This window comes from Equus przewalskii, chromosome X, assembly GCF_037783145.1.
Source record: "Equus przewalskii isolate Varuska chromosome X, EquPr2, whole genome shotgun sequence".
NCBI classification, from domain to species: domain Eukaryota; kingdom Metazoa; phylum Chordata; class Mammalia; order Perissodactyla; family Equidae; genus Equus; species Equus przewalskii.
In genome coordinates this window covers 13376063-13388429 of record NC_091863.1, presented here as the reverse complement: position 1 = coordinate 13388429, position 12367 = coordinate 13376063, and the positions used below count along the sequence as shown (strand labels likewise).

The window sequence follows — 12367 nt, the reverse complement described above, 5'->3', positions numbered from 1 at the left end:
TGATATGAAAGATGAGAGTCAGCCTCAGAAAAAATGGGGTAAGATTAGAGGGAAAAGAGTTTTAATTACCTGTAACTGATAGCATCATTTCCCTGTGAAAGACCCTGAAGGTTTTGCTCACATGCTTCCAACACTGTCTCCTAATAATAATAGTAATAACAACAACAACAAACATTTATTCAGTCCTTATCATGTGCCAAGCAGTTTGCTACATGCTTTATTTTCAGTACATCATTCAATCTTCACAAGCCTATGAGATTTTGCAGAAGAAAGTAAAGCCTAGAGAGGTATAACCCCAGAATGTTTCTCCTGGATAAAGAATTCCTACCAATCCATCAAAGCCTAGCTCAAATCTCGGTTCCCTTAGGAAGCTTCCTTACTTTTCTCTCTTCACCTCTTCCATCCCCCATTCACTTTTTCTTTGATCATCTCTGAGGCCTGTTTTTTTTTAATAGATACACTAACATATGTAATCACACACCAGTTTGGTTTGGCTGTTCTTTCACTGATGGGTTGGGTCTCTGGATGTGGCTGCAATACTTTAAAGGTAGGGTGAGTCCTCAGTTTTGCCCCAAATGTAAGGTAGGATGTAGGGAGATTCTGTACCTACAGAATCTGATCCAGGCCTAGATGTCTATTAAAGTGCAATGAATTGGATTTTTGCCATTTACCAAGTTTCAGATTTCATAGTTATTTTCTGCTTGATACTTTGGACCAAGGGCAGAGAAATGTTACTGTCCTACAGAGAGCTCCAGCCACAAGAATGTTGTGGAACAGGAAAGGAAGTCATTTTTTTATCTTTGAACTCAAAAGCTTCCCTTCTTATATGAATCAAGGGTGTATCTTATCTCCCAGTTATTTATTTTGAGTCCATCAGTGGCCGGGCCTGCCACCCTCCTATAAAAGGAAAGTAGACAAAGAGAAGCAGAATGCGATTTGGCGACAAAGAACATTTTTCCCCAGCAGAAAATGGAGTGACTTTTAGCTTATCTGCTGTCACCTTGTTAATGTGATCATTGTTCTTCAGAATAAAATCTCCTCTTCTTACCCATGATGTCTTTTGTGTAAAAAAAATAAAGAAATGAAGTAAGTAAATGCCTAGAGGAGAGGGGCAGAAGGGGAAAAATAAAAACCTAATCAAGAGAATGTACAAATCAACTTCTTCCCAAGGAAAAGCACTCAATACACAATTATCTTAATTCTCCCAGGCAGCCATTTTGCTTGCTTTCCAAGGTAGGTGTGGAAAGTACTAGAAACCCGTGGCCCCTGTCATCACGCCTGGCTTTCAGAGCAGGAGCTACAGGCCTGTATTAGTTGGGATGCGTAATTTATCTTCCGTTTAAGCCAAGGGCTCTGTGGTTGTTGATGTGTGCCCCTGGCCTGTTCTCAAGCACATCCTTATTTCAAAATTAATCATCCAGCTCTAACTTGCTGGTGAAGGTTTCCAGGGATAAAAACTGAGATGGAAGAGGAATCCTAGTTGTTAATGGCCAAATGCCATCCATGGCAAGCATAACACAAAGACAAGGTGGTGAGAGAAGAGTGATTTACTCTATCTTAAAGAATAAATCAAAACTTCCTCTGTGCTCCGTTGTAGGGTGGGGGCAAGAAAGGAGCAAAGATAACATTCCTGGGAGGCCTCAGTTCTTCAAAGCTGAGGAAACATTTGCCTCTTTCCCCTTGTTAGAGTTAGACATTTGGCCTCTGAATGCTGAAGAACCACTCCTGTGTTTCAGTTGTGAGAAGATATGGCTGAGATTAATTGCTTTCTCCATCTCCTTTCTGCCATTTTGGGAGCTAGTGGTTGTCACCACACTCAAGGTCAAAGAGTTATAGCCACATGCAAGGCATCCCTCCGGAGGGTGGAGTTTCTCAGTATTCCTGCTGACCCAAAAAGGGGCACGCAGGAGGGAGGGAGCCGTGGCACCCAACAGAGTGTTCAGAAGCACAGATGGGCTTCAGAGGAGACTAGAAAATGCTGCCTTGAACACAGACAGGTAACTTCCACCTCAGTGTACATACAGCAGGGCTATGCAGGAGAGAGAGAGTATGGACAGCAGATTACAGTTGCTTATAGCTTCCTGCAGCCTTATCCCTTCCTAATCTTACCATCTCTTCCACCTCCCAACTCCTCCCCCCAGACTTAGAGAAGGCAAGAATCAACCCAAATTAAAGCAAATAGGCTTTAATTTTCTGCAAAATATTTGCTCTATAAAAGATGTTTCCCTTGGTTTTAGAGACCAGGTACTTTTTTTTTTTTTTTAGTTTTGAAGGTCATCAGGCTGAGCTCATTCTGTCGTCTTCTAAGTAATGAAACAAAATAAGGCAAAACCAAAAACAAACACACAAACAAAAATCCACCCAAAAACTCGATACACCTTAACCTATTTACCCTAAAAGAATCAGTTCAAAAGTCCCCTCCTCCATTGACCTCCCTTGGTTTCCCATGCCACCCTACAAGAGAGAGTTGGTCCCTCCCTCCTGTGGATGGGCCCTAGGGTACTATTCCCAGCCTTTCGGGGGCTCATGGTGCTCCTGACTTGGAAGTCCTCAGGGGCAGAACTGTGTCTTAGCCATGTGTGATGCCCAGAGCCAAGCCCAGTGCCTAGCAAAGAGATGCTGCTCCATAAAGTTTAGCTCCCCAAATGCTAGCTTCCTTTGTGGCCCTGGCCATGATGAGCAGTCAAGGCCCTACAGAGTGGGAAGTGACCCAGTTGGGTAGCTGGGAAAGAGGCCAGGTCTAGGACAGAGCAGCTCAAATATTCTATCGAGGAACATTCCACAAGAGACAGAGACTAAGAAACTTCAGAGGAATTTCTCAATGGTGAGTTTTTATGTTGTGCTGAGTTTTTTCCTGGCTCACCTCGGCATGCTCAACCCAGTGTAACATTTGGCTTCATGCCCTCCTCTAGGTACACTGTTGGTATTTTCATGTCCCATCTGCCAGTGCCTCTGGAGGACATTAGGATAAGTGGGTTGATCCAGAAAGGACATCCACTGTCCTGGCCCTCTACCTAAGACATGAAAATGGAGAGCAGCTTCCCAGCCACAAAGCTTTTGCCTGTGCCAAAGGCATATTATTTTAAATATGATTATTATCCATAGCTACTATAGATTGAACAGGTACTAGGCGCACTATGCTAAGTCCTTTGCTTGCATTCTTTCATTTCATTCTCATTTAAAGAATACACAAGGCAGATATTATCATCTCCATTTTAGAAATAAGAAGTTACAATCTTGTAACTTGCCCAAAGTCACACAACTGATAAATGGCAGAGTAAGGATTCAAACCCAGATCTGGCAGACACCAAAGCCCATTTTCCCCACACCATGGTGCCTCTCCAAAACTTAACCATCTAGAGGATTAAACCCATAACAATAAGCCCACCTAGTAAAAGCAATTGAAATTACCAAAGCTGTACTCTGAGGTAAATTTATAGCTCTCAATTCTCATATTTATTTTTTAAACTAAGCATTCAATTTAAGAAATAGAAAAAAAAGTTTAAAATCTCAAGTTAATGAATATAAAATAAGATCAATTAATTACAAGTGGAAAACAGGGGGCCAGCCCAGTGGCACAGCGGTTAAGTCCGCACATTCCACTTCTTGGTGGCCCGGGGTTCGCCAGGTCAGATCCCAGGTGTGGACATGGAACTGCTTGGGAAGCAACGTGCTGTGGCAGGCATCCCACATATAAAAAAAAGTAGAGGAAGATGGGCACGGATGTTAGCTCAGGATCAGTCTTCCTCAGCAAAAAAGAGGAGGATTGGCAGTGGTTAGCTCAGGGCTAATCTTCCTCAAAAAAAAAAGGAAAACATCAATAAAATGGACAAAACAGACTTTGCCATAAGATGGTGGCAGCCTACACCTTGCTCCCTCTGTGGAGTTCCCAGGAATGAACTAGTGACCTGAGCTGACATTCATACTGATACGAAAGCTTTGCTTCTGAGAAATATAAATGCCCAGAGATCTGGGCATAAGTAATGACAGAAGCTGTTGGGCCCCTGGTTGGTGTAAGGGTCTGGGCCCTGAGAACTTGCCTGATCTGCTTAAGTGGTTGTCACACCTGCCCAAGACACCCTTGCAGGCTGGATGCAACAGGAGCCTGCAGCTTGAGTCCCATGCCCCACTTTTCCTGAAGACCACACTATCCCTTTTAAGTCTACCCAGATATAGTCTATCAGCTGCAAGATCTAACATTGTCAGCATGTGGCTGTGCCTGCCTCCAGATTGGGGAGATTCGGCAGGAGCTGAGGAGGAAAGAAAGCACAGAGTTTTATTTTTCCCTGAATTATTCCTATGCTTATAAGGCAATCTTATGAAACAATTGTTCCATGGCTTTAAATCTAGTAAATAAACTCCCTTTGAGACTCCGGTTTGAAAGATGGTGAAGATCAGAGTAACTACATTGTTTATGTAATAAACACACACCCAAAACTGTAACATTTTTATAATGAAACCTGGTGTAATAAAATTTGTGTTGAGGCAAAAAGCAGTCATTTTTCCCCCAGCTTTTATTGTGCTGAATGCAATATCTGCCAAGCCCTACTTGGAGGCATCTTTGATTAAGTGCTTGGTCTCCCCACTTGGGAGCTGTCCAGAGTTGGCGGGGGTGCCATGACCTTGCTGACACTAATGCCAGAAGATGCCAAACTCATAAAGTACCAGCAGCTCCGAGAAGTTTGAGCCCTCTGCCATGCAGCCCTGCAAACTTCCCCATCCCTCCCTGGCCAGCCAGCCACCCCCAGGCTTGGATCTCCAACTCTCCAAGGTAAACTGGGTCAAGCTGTTCTAAAGGCCTTCTCCCCATTGTTCTCCTTGAGCTTAGGCTGGAAACTTCTGGCAGGCACCCGTAAGGGCCTTTTTTTGGTACTCTCTTCCATTACTTAGTCCTTCAGGCCTGATGAATACTACCTGGCAGTTGGACACTCTTCCCTGAATCCACTGATCCTTATGAAAATATGTGAACTTAGGTCCTTAATTGTCTCACTCAGTTCCCTGAGAGAAATTGGGGGTTAGAGTGGGAGTGGAGTCCTTACTTCTTACCTAAGTCAGTGATTCTTAACCCTGGCTACACATTGGAATCTACCCAGGGAGCTTTTAAAATAATGCACTGATGTCTGAGTCCATCCCCAGAGATTCTAATTTAATTGGTCTGAAGTGTGGCCTGCACATCAAATAATGGTTATTCATCATAAAAGCATATATGATATTAGGGATTTGGCTTTGAACAACTTCTCCACCCCCAAATTCAGAGACTGCAATACCCTGAAGAAACTAACAGAAGTTCAGTGGCACCCACCAGAAGCTTCCTGGTTCACAGGCATGTTCCCTTCCCCTCCTAAGGGATCTTACTTAACAAAGCAGGCACAAACCAGTGCCTTCCCATCACCACACCTGGAAAAGCAACTCAGAGGAGGGAGTGTTTGTTCTCAGATGGCAGGGCCGAACAACGCTTGAATCGAAGAGGGCTGCATACAACCGCATTGGTAATGGCTAGGCCAATGCATGGCCCTTGGAGCATGGCCACGCTATACATCAGTTTCCACAGAGACAGTGGAGGCAAATGCGCGATAAGGTGGTTTAGCTGAGGCAAGGAGAGCGGAGGCTTCAACAATCACACTGCCTACCCTCTGCTTGCTCAGCATGACTGGGGGAGAGGCGTAGAGTCTATAGGAGAAATATAAGAAAGGCACTGTCCCTGACATCAGGAGCCTGAGTTAAAACGGAAGGACTAACCCTAATGCAGGACGAATATTGCAAATAGTTCAACACTTTTCAAACAGGGCTCAGTCGTGTGGCTAACTTTTCCTGATAAAGAAATATTGTGAAGGAGGGTTTAGAGGACTAAAGAAGTCATGACAGGCCCCCTGAAATCTTAAATGGCCTTAAACAGAAACTAGAAATTGGAAACTTGGGTCTGGGGACTCCCAGTTCAGGGCTGTTTTGGGGCCATAGGGAGATACATAAATCTTTCTGTATAATCTCTGGATGAGGGTGGGATACTGAGGAATTCCAGGAAGACAGGAGGGGGCGGGGTGCCAAAGGAGAAGAAAGGGACAAGCAGGCCCAGTGCCAGCCAGTGCAGGATGCAGGCCTGAGCCTACAGTGGCCTCTCTCCAGTATCCCCAGACTAGAGCCCGAGACTCCTGCCCTGAAACCCCCACCTGGACTACCCTCTGGGCCCTCTTGGAAGACATGCAAATATCAGAGCAGAGGAGGAGGGAGAAAGGCTTGCCTTCTCTGTCTCAAGTGGTCCAGCACCTCAGAAGGAGCACAAAGTTGAAAACTTTTCCAGCCAAAATGGAAAAGTCAAAGTCCTCAAAGCTTAGAAGCCGCTGCCCACAAATATCAAGGTCAGCCCTGAGGGTCAGACACGGCCTCTCTTCCTCATGTCTGTTCCTGTGAAAGGGCTCACGTTCTTCAGAAAATATACTTCTCATTTGTCCCAGAATAGGAAGCGGCTGCAGTGCAAGCCCCTCTCCATTAGGCCTGGCCTCCCCCAACCCACCTCCTTCTTTGTCCTGCCGGGAAATGCTGCAACCCCCAAATACCTGCATTCTTGGGCATGCAGCAGGCGAGAGGCATGCTTGGATTCCAGCTCTGCTTCTTAAGGACGGGCCTTTTCTTTTATCCAAAGCCCTCTCGGAGTCCCAGAGAGCCGAAAGCTGATCTGCTTAAGTCGGCAGGCAGAGCAGGGGGGTGGGAGGGCGAGAGAGGGCAACCTTCGGCAAGGACGGTGGCAGATTTTCACACAACATCTGCGCTGCCTCCAGGACTCCCCCCTGGAGGGGGAGATGGTCTCACCCAAGTGCTGGGCCAGCTGCTAATCCCTCCAGGGTTCACTTGAATGGCAAATCAGGACTCCAGGGCAGCCTCTGACACACCCTGTCTCCAGAGGAGGGGCTTAGCACTTTCTTTTTCCAGCCCTGGAGGACTTTAGAATGCAGTGGTACTTTTTACAGCCTCACTGCTTCAAGTGCAATAGGCCAGGTGGTCAGTAGCATGGCATCACCTGGGAGCTTGTTAGAAATGCAGACTCTCAGGTCGCATCAGTTTGAGAAGCTCTGCCAAGTGCCACGTGGCTATGGAAACCCTTAGCACACTGCCAGAGACAGGAAGCTGGACAAATACTAAAACCTAGGGAGCCACAGCAGCCCAGCCCCTATGCCAACTGTCCAGTTGTGACAAGGAATACGTCCCATTCCATCACCCCACAGCTGCCCCACGTTGCCACCCATTCTTGTCACCAGGCTGGGGCTGGTTTACTTGGCTGTGAAATTTTAGGCTAGTGTGAGGGTAAGCTGTTCAACAGGTCTGCAAATATTTGCAAACACACTGAAAGGATGGGGGCGGGATACAATTAGAGTTGGCTCTTTGCAGGTTGCAAATCAATTTCTGATCCCCTCCCACCAGCAACCACACACCACCTGTATCAACATGTTAGACTCCTGCAATGCCAATAACAACAGTAATAGTACATGGCAAGGATCCTCAAGCCCCTTCATAAACATCAACCATCCTGGAGCCTGTTCAAGTCATCCTCTTGGCAAGAAAGGGAGATTGTAGGGACTTCCATAGCTTGAGCGTTAATAGCCTTTATGTCATCATGGCACACGCTTCACCTCCCACATGAACCCAACGATTGAATCCAAGTGCAAAAGCTGGAAGGATGGAGAGAAGGAAAGAAGAGAAACTAATGGAAAGTCAGAGAACAGATTTTGTTTTGCAGTCCCGAGAGAACACTGAAATAACTAATAGTGAGGTAGATGGACTTGCTTTCTCCTCAGATAGTTGCCAGGTTTCTGCTGACGGTGTCAGCTCTCTGCATTGGATGCATCTGTTCCTTAATCGTGTGGAGCAAGAGCCAGAATGGGTGACTTCATTTCTGAAGAGGAACGGAATGGTTCCGAGATTCTGGGAGGCATTAAGACAGCCCAAATCAACAGAACGTTTGGCTGGGACCTCAGAGAAGTGACCCACACAGAATCTTCAACCTTCCAGGCATCTGTTAGTGGGATCAGCGGATGGCACAGCCATTGCTTAAAATACTGCGAATTGCAGTGCTTCTGCCTGCATTTCCCTCTCATTAGCAGAGTGTCAGGGCCTTACTGGAGGGAAGAAACCAAAGGGCTAGAGAGAAGGTGGAGGGAAAGTCAACCAGGGATGAAGACAGAGGAGAGAGAAAGCAAAGAGGATGGCTCTGGGCTTCCTTGGGATCTGTGTGGGCTCTTAAAAGCAATCATGGTGGGCTTTTGAGTAGAAAACCAAGCTAAAACAGTATTTAAAAATCTTCAGATACCCATTCTTGCCTCAAACAACAATCACTCAGAAAAAGACTCTCACGAATGGAAGGAAATGATGCCATTGTTTTATTTTCTATGGGAAGTCATAATAGTTTTTAAAAGGTTAATCTCCTTCTCAGCCCTGTTTTTTCCCTTCCAGTGACCCCAAGCTGAAAAGGAAAAATATTTGCACTTGGTGTTTAAAAACCACAGTGAATTAGCTTTTGTTGTTCATGGCAAAGCCACTATTTAGCTGCCCAGAATCAAACCAGATGTCAGGGAAGAAAGAAGGTCTCGCATCCTGTGAACTTGCCTTTCACCTTTGCAGAAGGGCCAAGGGGAAGGCTGTGCTGAGAAGACAAAATGGAGAGAGTTCGGTGGTCAGAAAACCTGACACGCAGTTTTGATGCAACCACGGGTTAGATCTTTGTGGGATGCTGTCTCTGGGACTAGAATGCAACAGCTCTGGACCCCAGATGCACAATGCCTCTTGACTTCCAGAAGTTTCTTCTGTGGATACTAGGCCAGCAACACTATTCTCATAGAGGGCAGAGACTAAGGCGAAGAATAGAGAAGTATGGAGAAGAGAATTAGGAGACAGTAAAAACACAAAAAAGAGGTCAGCGGGACTTACTGGCACACTCAGTCTATCAGAGAAGGTGAAAACAAGAAACCCTAAAAGGAAAAGAATATATTTTCTTTCTGCAGCCTTCCAGGAGAGTATGAGGAGTAGATTATTATTCAGTCTTGTTTTTCTTTAGCACACCACCCACCACAGCTCACAGCTTAAATTAGGCAAAAAAAAGTTCCTGTGGGGCTTAGTCTCTTTCTCACTGTTTCCTAAATCTAGCAGCGAAAGAAAGCAGGAAGTCCTCTCTACGCTGAGACCCTTTTTATCCACTCACCAAACATTTACTAAGCCCCCACTTTGGTTAGATGTTTGGGTGATACCAGAATGCCTTGGGTACTATTCCTGCCCATGAGAAATTTATAGCCTATTGGAGAAGATAGACAAGTTCATAACAACAACAACAACAACAATGTAATAATAATGATAGGTACCAATTTTCAAAATTTAATGATGCGCCAGTGACTGCACTTGCCATATAGTATCTGATTTAGTCCTTATAATAACCCTGTGCAGTAAGTTTTATTATTCCCATTTTACAGATGAGGAAATTGAGGCTCAGAAAGCTTAAGGAACATGACCAAGATCACATACCTATTAAGCTAGCAGGAGTCTTTGTTTTTATCACTGATGAAGCCCAAGTGCCTAGAACAGTGCCTGGCACATCATAGGTGCTCAATAAACATTTGCTGGATGAAGAAAGCAGCTGGGCTGCAGGGAAGGGCTTTCTGGGACATCAGAGCTGAGCTTTGAAGCATGGCTGGGATTTACGCAAAGAAGAGGGTAAAAGGCACACCAGGAAGAAAACAGGAAATGAACAAATGCATCTCTAAGGAAACATAACTGTTGTACAACATAGCAAAAATGGGCAGGAGGGAATAGTAATCAAGAGAGGGAAGCTCAGGTCAGAGAGACCTGGGTCCTACCGTGGCTCTGCCACCTGTAGGTTGTGTGAACATGGCTAAGTCACTCAGTCTCTCAGTGCCTCGTTTTTCTTATCTGCAAAATGGTGATAAGAATATTACCTACTATGGTTGTTAATTTCCAACCAAACCTTCCATGTTTGCCTTCTCCTTCAAATTGACAAAATCTCAATTTTTTAAACAGGGTCCATTGCCATACAACCAAGAGGCTACCTGTTCAGGCCCCCCTTGTAGCTAGGGGCTGCTATCTGGCCAATGGGATAAAAGCAATTGTGGTGGATTTCTAGAAAGTCTCTTTAGGGGACAAGCATCATGCTCCTTCTTTTATCCTCCTGCTTGGGCCAATGATGTGATGAGTAGAGCTCCAGTAGTTATCTTGGACCACGAAGATGTGGGCCACAATCTAATAATGGTGGAATCTGGAGCTGGAAGGAAGCTTGGTCCCTCATTACTGCTGAGTCTCCATACCAACCCTGGACTACTTTTACATAAGAAAGAAAGAAAATGTCATCTTTTGGAAGCCTTTGCTAATCCCCAACGGATATATTTACCTCAAAGAGTTGTTGGGAGGATTCAATAAGATAATGCAGACCAAGTAATTAGCGCCGATCCTTAAACATAGTAAGCACTCAAAAAATCTGAGCAATCATGTTTTGTTGCTATTCTTATCACTGTTATCATCATTATCATTACAAAATCTAGAATACTCCCTTATTCTGCATTACGCTGAACCATCTTCATTCAGTTATTTAATCAATTTGCTTTAAATTTCTTAGGATCACGTCTTTCATGAGAACCTATTCATAAGTCTTCCTATCACAGGGTCCCTGATAATAGAGCAAAATATTTCTCTTCGAATTTCATCACCAAAACATCCACACAACCAATAATATTGAAAATCGCGGCCTGTTAGTAAAAGGGGGGTTAAGTAGGTTAACACTTCTGAGCATGGAGACTGGGAAGCATTAATTAAATCCTAAGTTTGGTCAAATATCCCTTTTTTGGAAAGCTCCATGGCAATTCAGTGCCTCAAAAGAGTCTCCCTTTTCCCAACCAGACAGACCTTTACATTTCAGGACACAGACAAAAACATGTAAAGATACAATTTACTTAAAAAGTTCGGAGAGTCAGCATGGTATGCTGGACTTCAAGAGATTTGCCAAGAACACTGGATGCTTTTATTTAAATCTCTGTTTCTTAGTGTCTTTGACAGATTGTGTGGTTTGTTCCTGAACTTGATCAATAAATGTTTCCTAAAAGACCTAAGAAAGGAAGGAAAGACAATGAATTAGAATGAGTGGTTCCCATTGGTCAAAGGATTGGCTGAGTTAAAATTCCCAAGGATCCACTAAGGAAAACTGCAGAATCTCAGGCCCCACCCTAGACCCACTGAATCAAAATCTCTGGATGTAGGGCCTGGGAATCTGTGTTTTTAGAGCTGCCTCTAGTGCTTTCACTAGAAGGGGCATGAAGGAAGCAGGATGCAGGAAGGGAAGGGAGTAAGCAAGGATGTGGCCTCAGCTGGAGATTTGCTTCAGCCTGATCCCGCAGGAAGCTCTGGAGTACAAATTGCACCACAGAGCTGGTCTCACCTTGAGGCAAGAGGGTTGGAAACAGCAATTCTCTGGGGAGGGGGCAGCTGTAGCCTTTAGCAGCCCACACTCACAGTAGCTGGAGGAGGAGTGCACCAGCTGGTAAAGGAGATATAGGCAGGGCATCAACTGCATCCACTACCAACTCTGACCTGCTAGGCTGTAGTGGAGCTGGCCTCAGTATTTTTGTGGTTTTGCTCTCCACTGAAGCCCTAATGTCTATACTCCCTTTGCTGACCTGGCCTGAGTTTACCTTTTACAGAAGGGTCTTGGAGAATCATTTAACCTGTGGGAAGGCTTTCAGAATCTGATATGGTCCTTTCAGTGACCAGGGCCACTGAGCTGGCACACCAGATTATCAACATATCTGCTGGGGTTAACATTAGCACGCTAAGTTGTGCCAGGAGTTGGCCCAAAGTCAATGTCCCAGAACCCTTCTCATGAATTCCAGCCATATTCATTCATATGCTCCATAACAAGTGACTCAGGGAACCCGGCTGTCTGGCGGTCCTTACCCTCGCTCTTCTCCCTTGACAAATCAAGATGCAGGCCACTGAACTTCCTTTGGCTTATTCTCAATGACTCCTAAATAGGTCAAATCACTTTGGAGACTGGCCAAAAGCTAATTTCGTATTCACTGCTGACCTGTTTTATTCCTCTGGCATTTCAGGAAAAAGTTGGGTGAACGCCTTTTCTCCTTGTTGAAGTTCCCATCCCCTAGAGCGAAATCTGCAACCCAGGCCACTGAGATTTATTCAGAGATACTGCTCCTTGTCAGTGGATTGCTACCCAAGCTTGCTTGCTGCCCATCTGCTGGATTCCTGTACATATGTGAACATGTGTGGAAAGATTAAAGGCCCAGCAGGCCCTGGCTGGAGCTGCCTTGCCCCACAGCTGTCCCAGCCCCAGCAGGCTTAATGCCAGGGTCTTTTGAAGCAG

The 12367-nt window shown here is 45.2% G+C and overlaps 1 protein-coding gene across 4 annotated transcripts in view; it reads right to left on the bottom strand.

Annotated features, from left to right (window-relative positions):
• Nucleotides 1–12367, bottom strand: part of NHS (NHS actin remodeling regulator) — a 334142-nt gene that overhangs the window by 89442 nt on the left and 232333 nt on the right. For 2 of the 4 annotated variants that reach the window (XM_070604207.1, XM_070604208.1), the window contains exon 1: nucleotides 6555–6708. The exons of the other annotated variants lie outside the window; for them this stretch is intronic. In XM_070604207.1, the coding sequence (XP_070460308.1) occupies nucleotides 6555–6588 (34 nt within the window). In that variant the 5' untranslated portion in view covers nucleotides 6589–6708. Of the gene's footprint in view, nucleotides 1–6554; nucleotides 6709–12367 lie in introns of those variants that run through there. 4 annotated transcript variants of the gene reach the window in all.